Source organism: Lepidochelys olivacea (genome assembly GCF_965140295.1).
Source record: "Lepidochelys olivacea isolate rLepOli2 genome assembly, chromosome: 10".
Classification (NCBI taxonomy): Eukaryota; Metazoa; Chordata; order Testudines; family Cheloniidae; genus Lepidochelys; species Lepidochelys olivacea.
In genome coordinates, this window is record NC_140420.1 from 34857761 (window position 1) to 34869846 (window position 12086).

Here is a 12086-nt window from a genome sequence, read left to right on the forward strand (position 1 = left end):
ATCCCTGTGTAGACAAACCCCAAGACCTGACCCTGTAACCGCTCTCCAATGGAGAGGTCTGGTGAAGCCAATAGGCTATTTACATGTGTACAGAGCATTCCCTTATGAAAGTATGTGAAGGACCAGGCTTATGGTGGAAGGGGGTCTGGGTTCAATGACAAATGTTTAGAGAGCCCCATAGTCTTTCCATTCTATGCTGCTCTGTGTAGAATGTGGATGAACACAGTGATGCCTAGGGGGCCATGGCAGCCAAGTGCAGGGCAGAGCAGCCCTGAGGTGGCTCTAACTTATTCCAAGGGTCATGCAGGTTCTTGATCAGCCTGGCTTAGGGGAGGTTCAACTGGTGCCCTAAAAGTTACTTTTTTACCCCCACCCCATTCCTAGATGCAAGCTGAGCGTGAGCAGAAGAAAATCACACCCCATGTGTGAGCATTTCCCACCACCTCTTCCTTCCCACCTCTCCCCAGCAATTCCTTTCTCCGTGCAGGTGATAGAGATACTGCTCCAGCACGGGAGTTAGGCACGCTAGAGGGACAATCGCAATGCGCCAAGCCCTCCCCCACAGCCACAGTAGAGGGAGCCCTACTCACACCTGGCTCTAGCCCACTGCTCAACATGCAACTGGCGACCCGACCAAACTAGTGCAGACAGATCCAGTCACCGATTTATTCCCCAAACACAGTGCACATTAATTCTGGTCTCACATGTAAGAGAAAAAACAGAAGTATAAACAAAGCCACGCAACCGAGCATGCTGCTGTGGCAAACTCACCTCCCTCCTCGCTGCTCTGAGAAATGAGCCAGGAACATTTGGAGACACCAAAGCATAGTGAATTCAGTGCTCCACCAGCACAGAGATTAACTCTCATTTGCCTGGCCCAGTCTCTTTGGCATTGGGCAGCAGAGCAGAGGGGAGATCCTGGCTCCGAGGATGGAGTCACAGCAGATATTGCACTTTGGGGTTTGTGGTCAAGATCTAAAAATAAAATACAGCTTTTTCCCCTTTACCAGCAAAGAGAAAGGTAGTTTCCCCAGCTCACCATAGACCCATCACAGGGGTATGGTCTTTGTCCAGAGGGCTGCAAGAACTAAGGCTGCCCTGAATCACTACACAGCATTAAAAATCATGTCACTTGGACAGTGCACCCTGAGCCACGTGAACACTACCTGTGAGAGCTCCCAGGGGCAGCAGCAGCATCAGGTCAGAGCAGCCAGTGGCCAAGACATCTCCATGAGCTGGAGCAGTGTATGTGAGGGGCCAGTGCACGCTGCAGTCTGTCTCCTGCAGCAGCCCGTGCTCCTGGAGCTCTCATTTCCAGCTCCCGGGGGCTGGAGCAGGAACACAGGCTGAAGACTATCCATTTCCACATACACATAATGGCATCAAAAGCACCCGGCAATTAAGAGGGAAGTGTCCGAGGCCTGCAGCATTTAAGGCTGTGGCAGCCACTCGTGGGGGAGGGGGGGGTGGTGGTGGTGGTTAGGGGAAGAGAGAGAGAGAGTGAGTGTGTATGTGCGTGTGTCTTTTACTCAGCTCCCTGGAGAGCCCCATTCACCATCTCATTCTTGTGCTGTAAACCCACAGCACCTCCCCCGCCTGCCTGGGGAAAAGGCCTCTGCAGCTTCCCCTTGTGCCCCACACCCCTCCCGGCTACCCTGCAAGAGCCCAAGGCACTAGTGTCTAAGAGTACAACCCCCACGCCCAGCGTTCTCATGCTGAGGGGCCAATGCGGGGGCTAAGGACTGCATGGAAACATTTCTGAACCATATGGGTCCTTTGAGGGAAGGAAGGAGATGAAGCTTCAGTCCACTAAACGAAGGGAAGAATAGCCCGGCAGGGGACCTCCTGTGGGCCCAGCGGGAAGAGATGGCAAAGGAGGCTGGAGAAGCACAAGGAGAACGGAATGCCTGGCTGCCCGTGGCCCAGAGGAGAGCAGGACTCAGCTGCCTGGCAGCATGCTTGGTCTCTCAGGCCCACAGATGCCATGAGGAAGGGTGCCTCTCATACCCCTCAAGAGACGGAAGCCAGGGTTTCCAAAGGTGCCCAGCCTGAGCCACCTTGGGCCGAGCTTTCTTCCGAGCCTTCCCATGCAGCAGCTTCAAAGGCCCATCCTATGGAGAAAACAGGAGGCCCCTCCTGCTCTCCCAGAGTGCAGGGAGAAGAGGGCAGCCCTGCCTGCTGCCTTGGGGACAAGCAGCCTCCATGAAGGGAAGGCAGGAGTCAAGAAACGGCAGGCAGGAAGCCCATTCATGGCGGCAGAGGCACCAAGCAGAGGGACCAACTGGGCCCAAGCTCAAGTCTGAAGGAGAGAGACTTGGACACAAGAACAGGAGCCAGGGGCTGAGGGTAGGGAGCCAGGTAACGGGTTCTCAGGGGAGAGGATGCCCCATGGAACAGGCTCCTGGTGTTAGACGCCTGCCTAAGGTCTCCTGTGACTGCCTTCAGACAGGGGCAGACGTGAGGGGAGGGATGTGGTGCCCATGGTCAGGTGTTACCCTGGGGGCGGGTTTTATAGAACCAATCACAGGGCCAAGCCCCGCATGCAGCACAGAGCACATAGCTCACACACAAGTGCTTGGGGATGGTATAAACTCACATCAGGCAAGAGCTGCACATGCCCTCCTCTCACGTGGCTCCTGGATCCCCCATTCAAAGGGGTCAGTGCTGCACCAGCAGCAGGGGTCAGTTGCTGCCTGTGGCAGAAGCTTCTGGGAGCACGCTGACTTGGTAGGAGCAAGGCCTTTGAAATGTGCTACCCTGGGGGGTTAATGTGGGCATTTCGTGGACTGGGAGAAGGATCTAGGGCCAGCTGCCAAGTCAGCTCTGACAGGGGGTCTGCACCCGTAACCAAACAGAGGGACCTGCCGGGTATGGCAGGACACTCAAGTGATCCCATACCGGCATCCAAGGAGGCAGGAGCTAACAGCTGAACCGCTGCAGGCTGCCAGGAGTAGGAGCTCCCTATAGGATAGAGTTGCACAGCAGGTTACGTTCAATCTCTCAGATCCTACAAGGGCTGCAGCTTGGGGCTGTTTGATCGTGTCTCAAAGGGGAGGCCCAGCACATGGAATGGCAGGAGACCCCCTCCAACTCTCCCATTTCCAAATCACAGGATCTCATCCCACCAGCCACCACTGTGCTGGCCTTTGCTCTGCATCACACACGTTTGCTGGGTCGGCCCACGGGCAGAGACCAAACTGAAGGAACAAGTTACGAGGGGTTGTGGTGGGAAGGGGCATAAGGGAATCTGGCTGCTACAGACAAGGGCTGCCTCTGTAAAAATATCAGGCAGCCTTAAGCAAAACTGAGGCAGAGTCTCCACGGGCAGCGAGAGGCCAATTAGCCCCGATGCTTCAGCTCTTAACATTCTAACCCTTGGGCAGGGAAAGCAAACCATCTGTAACCAGAACCCAGAGATCAGCCCGGCTAAGGCCGCCTGCCCACTTGACTCCTCGTCCTCCGCCGTCCCCAGGTGGCTGACCCCCTTCTCCAGGCGCCCGCCTGCCTCCTCCGCGCTCTCAGCAGAGGAGCCCTGTTGGCGGACCAGCCTTGCGCTCGTTCTCCCAGGCACTCAGCTTCCGGGTGGAACCGTCACCCGACGTCAGAACTCCTGCAAGGGAGAAGGAGCCACTCAGAGACCAAGAGCCCCCACTGCTCACTGGAAAATTAACCCTTTGCTGAAGGCAGCAGGAACATCGCTGTAAACAGCAGCTTGCTGTAGTTCCCACCAGCAACTCTCTAATCAAGGGACCTATATGGAAAGGCTGCTACTGATAGCAACCCCTGGGAGTTTGGTAGGGCAGGACAGAGGTGTGTAGGCAGAGCTATCAGAGGAGGGAGCTGGAAGGAGCTGCATGGCTACAGTGCCTCCAGCCAGCCCCTGCTTTTAATGGGCATTGACATGGGTCAGTATTTCCCAGCCCCACCCCACTTACCATCCTGCTCCATTAGGGCTCTGGCCAGCTCTGCTTGCCTCGCTCTGAGGCCTGTAGCCGTGCGAGGTTCTGAGTCACAGAATGCAGGGCATTCCCTAAGGGCATAAGCAAAACCTATTAGCCATCAGCCTAGGGCACCACAAGACAAGGGGCAGGGGAAAGGATCAGCCAGTAGGGTCACTGCATTCCTGTCTCTTTCCCACCGCACACCTTGCCACCCTCTGAACCACTGCTTTGATAGCTTCCTGCCACTGGGTCTAACTTCCACTACTCAGGAGAATGGGGCATGGACACTGGAGGCACACAAAGGCATCTTCATGGGCCACAGAGCTGGAGCAAGGCCAGTGCAAGAGGCCAGCACGCCTCAGCATGGGTAGGTTAGCAGGGGATGGAGTACGGAGAGAAGGGCTCCCCAGGCTCTGCTCCAACCTGTTTCTATTGCAGCACGGAGAAAGGCTACTCCTGTCCTTCATTCTAACTATGAAGGAGCCACCTTGAGGTGCACAGGAGGGAGTATTTGTGCCACAGAACAGCTGGAGAAAATAATTACTCCTGCTGCCTACAGGTGTCAGCATGGCTCACTAGTACAGCTGGGCCAGATGGCTGTGGGTTCAAGCCCCCACACAAGGATCCAGGGCTGATCTGGCACTTGTGCCATAGTAAGACAGGTTATGTTTTGCATGGGGCAGGTATCTTTTGCCCACTCTCCAGTTACCACCTGTTTTAGAAACCAAGTGTCCTTGGGTTTATTTCAGAGGGAGTTGGGGATAATCCTAGTGGTGTGGTCCCCCAAGACCCTCTCCACTGTACCCATATCTCCCACATGCTCCTCCAGGAAAGCCGACAGCTCAGGCAGGCTCAGGGACTTCAAGGAAACTGACCCTCCTTCTGGACCTGTGGGATTAAAAGCAGAGAGATTCTCACCAACCATTGCAGCTTCTCCGTGGCAGGAGCAGAGAAGCGAGAGCTTGAGGCTCAGTCCCCCTCACAGCCTTCATGCCCACAGCAGCTTGAATTGGTTGGTTTTGCTATACTGAGATCTTGACTCAAATGTGTTACTACAATGTAAATGTGTGACAAGCAGCAAGTTCCCTCAGTCCGCTAATTCTGCCAAAGAGGGATTGTGCTTGCACGGCACAGTTGGCTTAATGTTTGTGACCTCATCACCCTAGAGATGCTCAATAGGTCAAATACGAGGAGAATCTCAAGGAAATGGAGCTAGACGTGCTAGATGGTAATTGCCATGATTTTCTGTTTTGAAGAGAAGAAATGAAGATGCAACTTCCCCCGCTCTCCAGGGTGGTTCATAAACAGCTGTCAGTGTAGCAGTCGGATCAGTAGCGAATTGCCTGTGACATGCTCAGACAGGCCAACTGGTTTGCACAGGGTGGATGTTTTCCCAAGTATTCCCTCCCACACCTAGTTCTTGTTAATGGTGACATCTGCAAGCTCCCCAGCACCTCCTACTTGTCCAGGGGTAAAAAAAAAATCTTCAAAAGCACCTAAGGGAGTTAGGAACTTAAATTCCACTTTCAAAGGTACTGAGGAGCCCAAGTCCCACTTGAAGTCAATTGGATTAGATGCTTTTGAAAATTTTACTCTAGATCTATCTCATTAACGACAGAGTTTTTAAAGGATCTGTTCGGTAGCTCAGCCATTTCAGACGTCTCATTAGTTTCACCTTCTTCATCTATTAAAGCATCTGCTTTTTCTCTGGTGCCTCGCATATCCCTTTGGCTGCATTCATTCAGTCTGACTGTTTGCTGCCTTATCTTTTCCCTGCAGCCTGGACCATTCATACTCACAGCAGCACCTGGCTTTTACCTTCTCCCTCAGGCCATCTGCCCTCACCAGCTCCCAGCCGTGCCTTGGTCTCCATCATCCTGTCAGCCAGGTGCCCTTGCTTCAACCGGGAACATAGCTCTGCCTGACAGGCTCTGCCAAATGAGAACAAACCCCCATTAGCGAGGTACATGCGCTTCTGGGAAATCACCTGCCAGTGCCGTCCTGTGTCCTGAAACACCTGCCTGGGCAGCCAAGGGATCAAATGCTTCTTGGGGCGAGCAGCTCACTGGATTATAAACTGCCCTTCCCCGTCATAGGCAGATGTGCCCGAGACAAGAGTCCAGTGTGCCTTCCACAGCAATCCCTGCCCCTGTGCTTAGAACAGCTGGAGGGGTCAGTGAAAAAGGAGGAGGCAGGGATAGGTCCAGGCCTGGGTTTCACACAAATGCCCCTCAGGCTGGATTTGGTCCACATGACATCCAAGCCTGGTTCACACCCAAAGTTACACACTTGTAATTTAGAAATGCAAGCTAAACCAATGCACTTCAAGGTTTAAACCGAAGCAAGAGGGTCCACACACAAAGCTGCACCAGTTTATCATCACACCTTTAGTTAAGCCAGTGCAGCTTCAGTGTACAGACAAGCCCAGACTCTGTGCACAACCTCAACTTTCATTTAAAAAGAGAGAATTTAAGTTTCTTGCCTTGAGATCGTGAAGGAAACCTTCCACACGTGAACTGCTGCTTTCCTGAGTCTGCAGTCAGCTTCTGTGCAACTCAGAAACTTCTCTCCCCCACAACAGAACTTGGTCCAATAAAAGATATGACCTCCCCGACTTTGTCTCTTTAATATCCTGGGACCAACATGACTACAACTACACTGCAGACAACGAAGTCCCTAATAAGTTAGCAATAACTAAACTTTGAGTCACCATACACAGGCCAGATTTTACTCTGGATCTCTGGGCAAGCCTGTCATTGCCACCAACACCAGTTCTGCTGTGGATGGAGGGGCACACAGAGTCCTAACATTATATTCTGACCCATATGCCACAACGAAAAGTACAACTGGATCCCTTCACCAAATTAGTTTGACATCCCTCTTCTAGGCAGACAGCAGCTCCATGTCCATTAATGGGACAAATCCCAGATCCCTCCACCCACCTTCAAAGGAGCAGAGCCAGAACAGCAATGCGGCAGCATGAAAACAGCTGAAGCATGTCACACATACACATGGTTTTAAGGTGTCACTAGGACACCTCGTTGTTTTTGCTGATACAGACTAACACGGCTACTACTCTGAAACATGGTTTTAATAAAGAGACATGGACTGTCATGGCAAATATAGCCCCAAACACAGGCTATCAGAGCCACAAATCTACAAAACCTTAGGCCAATGGAACTGCCTCTGGGACAGCAACACACACATTTTTAGGAAGATTGAGCAGAATGGGCAGCATTGTGGGAACATGTGAGAATCAGGAGTGAAGTTCACCAGATACTGATTTGTTTACAGAGGTGAAGTCGACTAGTCTTTTTTCACCGTCCACCCTAAATGGAAAGTGTAAAACAAAATGGCACGGGGGGCAGAATTCTCCCCATATTAATAACCTAACCTGTTATTCAGTAATAGATAACCCCACGTGTTTTGAAAATGATTTTCAAGTCGACAATGTCCTTTTTAATCCATAAAAATAGTGCCTGCTTTAAGAAAGGACTGATTTCTCAGCCAGTAAGTGGTATACAAGGATTTTAGAAAATGATTTACCATTACAGGTAAAAGTGAAATAGCCACTTAATAGGTAAACCCTCTGTGAGGTTGCACTCTATGTGTTTTATGGAAATATGCTAAATGAGCATTAATATAATGTAACTGGAGTACGCTTTGTGCAAAAGGTCTCTTGTAAGGTATCATTACAGCTTATAATCTACTGAGTACGTTCATCCTATTTGTATGAATGTCTCATTCTTGTACCAAAAGCTAGACATATGAAGCATTACTCTAAAGTCCTATTGTAATTATGCAAAATGTGGGCCATTAATGGTGGCTTGAAATCTTGATGGTTCCCATTAACCAGGAAAATTGGTTGTAAATGGCTCTGTTTATTTGTACGCCTTCCTGTGTTGTGTAAGTCAGGCCAGGAAGAATGGAGGCTTGGGGTCTCACAGGACATGTGATAATGTCACCTGGTACTGGAATCCATCTTAAACCTTGTGCTTTTCCATTTAAAAGGAGGGGTGCGAACCCACAAAAGATTCCCACCTTGTGCCTAAGCTATGAAAGTGGATGAAACAGGACAAAGGGGGCTGCAGTCATGAGAAATCTCCTAGTTACCATCTGAGCTGGAACCAACCAGAACTATACCAGGGGAAAGGATTGGGCCCAGACAAAGAAGGAGCCTAGTCTGTGAAAGAAGCTTACTGAAACATCTCTGAGGGTGAGATTTACCTGTATTCAGTTTCTTAATGTATTAGGCTTAGACATGCGTGTTTTGTTTTGTTTTATTTTACTTGGTAACTTACTTTGTTCTGTCTGTTATTACCTGGAACCACTTAAATCCTACTTTTTATACTTAATCTGGGTTTGTTAATAAAGAAAAGTGATTTTATTAAGTGATTAATACCTGGGGGAGCAAACAGCTGTGCAAATCTCTCTATCGGTGTTATAGAGGGCGGACAGTTCATGAGTTTACTCTGTATAAGCTTTATACAGAGTAAAATGGATTTATTTGGGGTTTGCACCCCATTGGGAACCCATCACACCCTCCACCACGTTTGTTGGGCAATACATGCTGCTCTGGCATGTGTGGCTGGCCCTCTGCTATGATCACTGCCTCTGCACAGCTGAGCTCTGGAGGCGGGCACCACACACATGCACGCGCGCACACCTTATTTACTGTATGTGCTGCATACATGTGAATTCTGTGGCCAAACTGCTGGAGAATTCACTCAACTCCAGCCGCTGCATGCAGGGGTAACACAAGTGCCGTCTGGGAACACTATGCTGTTATTGCAAACCAGCCTCCTTTCTCATTTTTCCAGGGGGGCCCCTCTGGGACTCCCTCTCTTCACCACGTCCTCAAAGGCCTACAGCAGGGATTCTCTCCCCTCTGGCTATGGCAGGCTGGACACAGGTCCTTTGGGAACTCAGTGATGCTGCATCTCCTCTCTCAAGGGGCCAAGAACGTTGCTTCCACCCCTGGAGTGAAGGACAGAGACTTTCCAGTTTCAATCTATTGACCAACACAGCAGGACTGATGGGCTGAAAGTATCAGCTTAACCCCCAGAGCAGAAACACCACTGAACATGGGATTTATGGCATGCAGGATATTTTCAGAAGAACAGAAAAAAACAGAGTTGCCCTGCTGGCTAGAGTATCTAGGACTGTTCAACGCAGAGTGAAGTGTAAACCTCTCCCGTCCCGATGCATCTCACTGGGCAATGCTTATAATTTAGAGGCTGTGAATTTCATCCTGACGGCAGCTGGTGATCAGTGTGAGGCCTGAGTGTCCTTGCAGTGGAGAAGCACTACAGGTTTTAGTGGTAGGAGGGCTCTTGGTCTTTCTTCCCAACTCTGCCACTGCTCCCTAAGTAACCATAGGCAAGTCACTTAGCACCTGGTTCCCACTGGGGTTGAACATTCAGAACTCCAGCTCTGGAAAGCCACGCCCCTACCTACTGTGCTTCAGGAAGGGGCTTCAGTATCTGCTTATCTTGTTGGAATGTCCTCATTTGAGGGAGGATTAGAACGGGGTTCAGATGCTGTGGTGTGACTGTGTGTGGGCAGCTCACTAGAAGGGCGCCGCCTGCATTCACGGCAGACAGTGGACACGCTGGGATGGCCCCATTCTCCGTTTCACCTGGAGCAACTTACTTCATTTGCTCTAGCAGGACCCCAGCGTCCCTGGTGATGGCTTGGGCCTCTTGCAGCTGGATCTGGACATCATTCCAAGCCACGTCCCGCTCCATCAAGCAGTTCTCGACCACTGCCCGCAGCTCCTGCTCCTGGGACACCTGGCCCTTTATCACTTCCATTTCCTCACACCTCTATAGTGGGGGAGAGTGAGAGAGGAGGGACTGAAAGGGGGAGTGCTGCGCGCTGCAATCTCAGACACTTGACTGCTCACAAGACATCCCTAGAACTTCCTGTTACAACGATCTGGGCGGTTACAGAGGGCTCCATATGTACCCACCAAACCCATGCGAGGCCCAAATGCAAGTGGGAAGAAAGCTAGGTAATGTTCCCACACAGGGTCAGCTCTGATCTCCGGGATTCCCCTTCTTTCCATGCACGAGGGTGGGTTTGCCAAGCTGACAGAAATTTCTGCATGAATTTCCCCATTTCAGCATGAGCAGATCCTAACCAGGATGGCAGATATCACTAGTCCAGCATCCTGGCCAGCTGGGTTTGAACTAAAGACATAGAAGACTCATCAACAGAGAGTGAGGGTTAGAGGGTTACTGAACTTACCCTACCCCTTTGCATCCCTTCCAAATTACCTCAGCTCCCTCACTTAAGAGCCTTTCCCCCCGCAAAGGAGGTGCCATAGTAAATATGCGATTGGGTTAGAGCCAGGCTCCTTACCTTGTGCAGCTGAATGGCCATCTCCTGCATTTCCGCCTCCAGCCGATCTGCATAGGCCAGCTCTAGGGCATCGCTGGGAGGCCTGGCATTGCTGTGCCATCGAGCAATGGCAGAGGTCATCTTCCGCTTAGGCCCGAACAGACTGATGATACAACAGCAAGCGGTTAGCAGCAAAACTGAACCAGGACCTTGCTTCAGAGACTCCTGCCCCTTCTTCCACTGAGGCCCATGAAAACCCCAGCAACGAGCGGGAAGGATAGTTAGGGACAGCAGAAAACCACGATCTATCTCCTCTAAGGCTCTGCTGACAGCTGCAGGAGAGTTGCAGGCAGGGACTGAGATGGGGGGGTGGGGAGGGAGGAGGAAGTGGTGCATGGCTGGAAGACCAGCGCTTGCTGTAGACCAGGATTAAGGCACATTGAGAAATCTGTGATGGATCCCCAGGCTGGAGGGCAAGACTAAAAGGTAGTGGCAGAATCGTGCAAACCCAGAGAGGGGGCTGGAAGAGAGGACTGAACTTTCCTGATCCCTTCGTATGCCCCAGCGACAAAGGAGCTACACTGTGGAGACTCACGTGATGCCTATTTCCTTGAGATCACTCTCTGTGAGGGTCAGGAAGATCCGGAGGTCGATGTCCTGCTCCTCAAACACCTGGAGGTACTTCAAACACCCGATCTGCTCCAGGAATGTTGCCAGGTCCTGCAGCCCATCCAAAGCAAAGATGTTTATACTCACACGAGAAACTGGACCCTCCTGTCTCCTTGAATGAAAGGCTAACAGCTACTTTGGAGCTATCCTAACTTTCTCTGCACTGTTCACTCTCAAAAGCCACATGCTGTAACGGGGCCTGGCTTGTAGTTTGTAGCAGCCAGACACTGTAAAGCTCTTCCTTCAGATTCCCTGCACTACACTGGGCTGAGGAGAGGATTGCCCAAACCATCCCAAAAAGCAGGTTACATAGGACAGAACTGTGTCAGGGATGAAGACTATTTGCCAGGTGAAAGTGTAACTGTTGCAGCCTTATCTGAATATTTAGTAAGAGCACCTTTGGCTAAAATCCACCTTAAATGGAAGGGATTTGATGGCACCATGATTGTGGGAGTGAAGAATACAATTCCCTCAGACCTTTTAATCGGGAATGATTTTAAAACATTGTGCAGTCAGGTTAATATGAAACTGTCTATTGGGGCAATGATTTGCCTATAGAGGGTTTCTCCAAATGTTTGTCTGAGGAAGATAGCTGTTTGTCTGTTCAGAAAAGCAGGTTATATGTGAATGAAGTTTCTGAATGTCTGTCTAATATCTTAGAAGTAAATCTGGAATTAGATAAACACAGAGAGAACTCATTGATCAGGAAAATGTTTCTCTAGAGCAGATTAAAGTTGATGGTCAGGTTGAAGCCCTAATTGAGGAAGAAGGGGGTATATTCTTGGTGAGTGTAGTTTTTAAAAACGAGCCTAGACAAGGTAACAGTAATTTGCTTAAAGTAGTTCAGTATGAGCCACTGTCTGTAAAAAGCAGAAGTTTGTCTGTTGGGAGTGGTATCTTTCCTGTTAAGGAAGCTGTCCCACTCTCCAAGCAATTGTCCATTAACAGCCAGGTGTGCTGGGACAAAGGAAAAAATGTCTCCAATTGTTTGTCTGTTTTGAGCAACGGCAGCATGCCTGCTAAGGAACAGTGTGTATCTAGCTCTCCTCTGTCTGTAAAGCAGACAGAAGAAGCCGGTCAGCCAAGGATGGTTGAAAATGTATCCGTCATCTCAGAGCTGATTCTGGATTTAAT

The 12086-nt window shown here is 50.5% G+C and overlaps 1 protein-coding gene across 3 annotated transcripts in view; it reads right to left on the reverse strand.

Annotated features, from left to right (window-relative positions):
- Positions 1 to 642: 642 nt before the first annotated feature.
- Positions 643 to 12086, reverse strand: part of ANKS3 (ankyrin repeat and sterile alpha motif domain containing 3) — a 28372-nt gene continuing 16928 nt past the window's right edge. For all 3 annotated transcript variants that reach the window (XM_084641143.1, XM_084641142.1, XM_084641144.1), the window contains 7 exons: positions 10879 to 11003; positions 10305 to 10446; positions 9594 to 9766; positions 5760 to 5872; positions 4746 to 4829; positions 3936 to 4030; positions 643 to 3610 (listed from right to left, as the gene is read on the reverse strand). In XM_084641143.1, coding sequence (XP_084497269.1) covers positions 3948 to 4030; positions 4746 to 4829; positions 5760 to 5872; positions 9594 to 9766; positions 10305 to 10446; positions 10879 to 11003 — 720 coding nt within the window. In that variant the 3' untranslated portion in view covers positions 643 to 3610; positions 3936 to 3947. The remainder of the gene's footprint in view (positions 3611 to 3935; positions 4031 to 4745; positions 4830 to 5759; positions 5873 to 9593; positions 9767 to 10304; positions 10447 to 10878; positions 11004 to 12086) is intronic.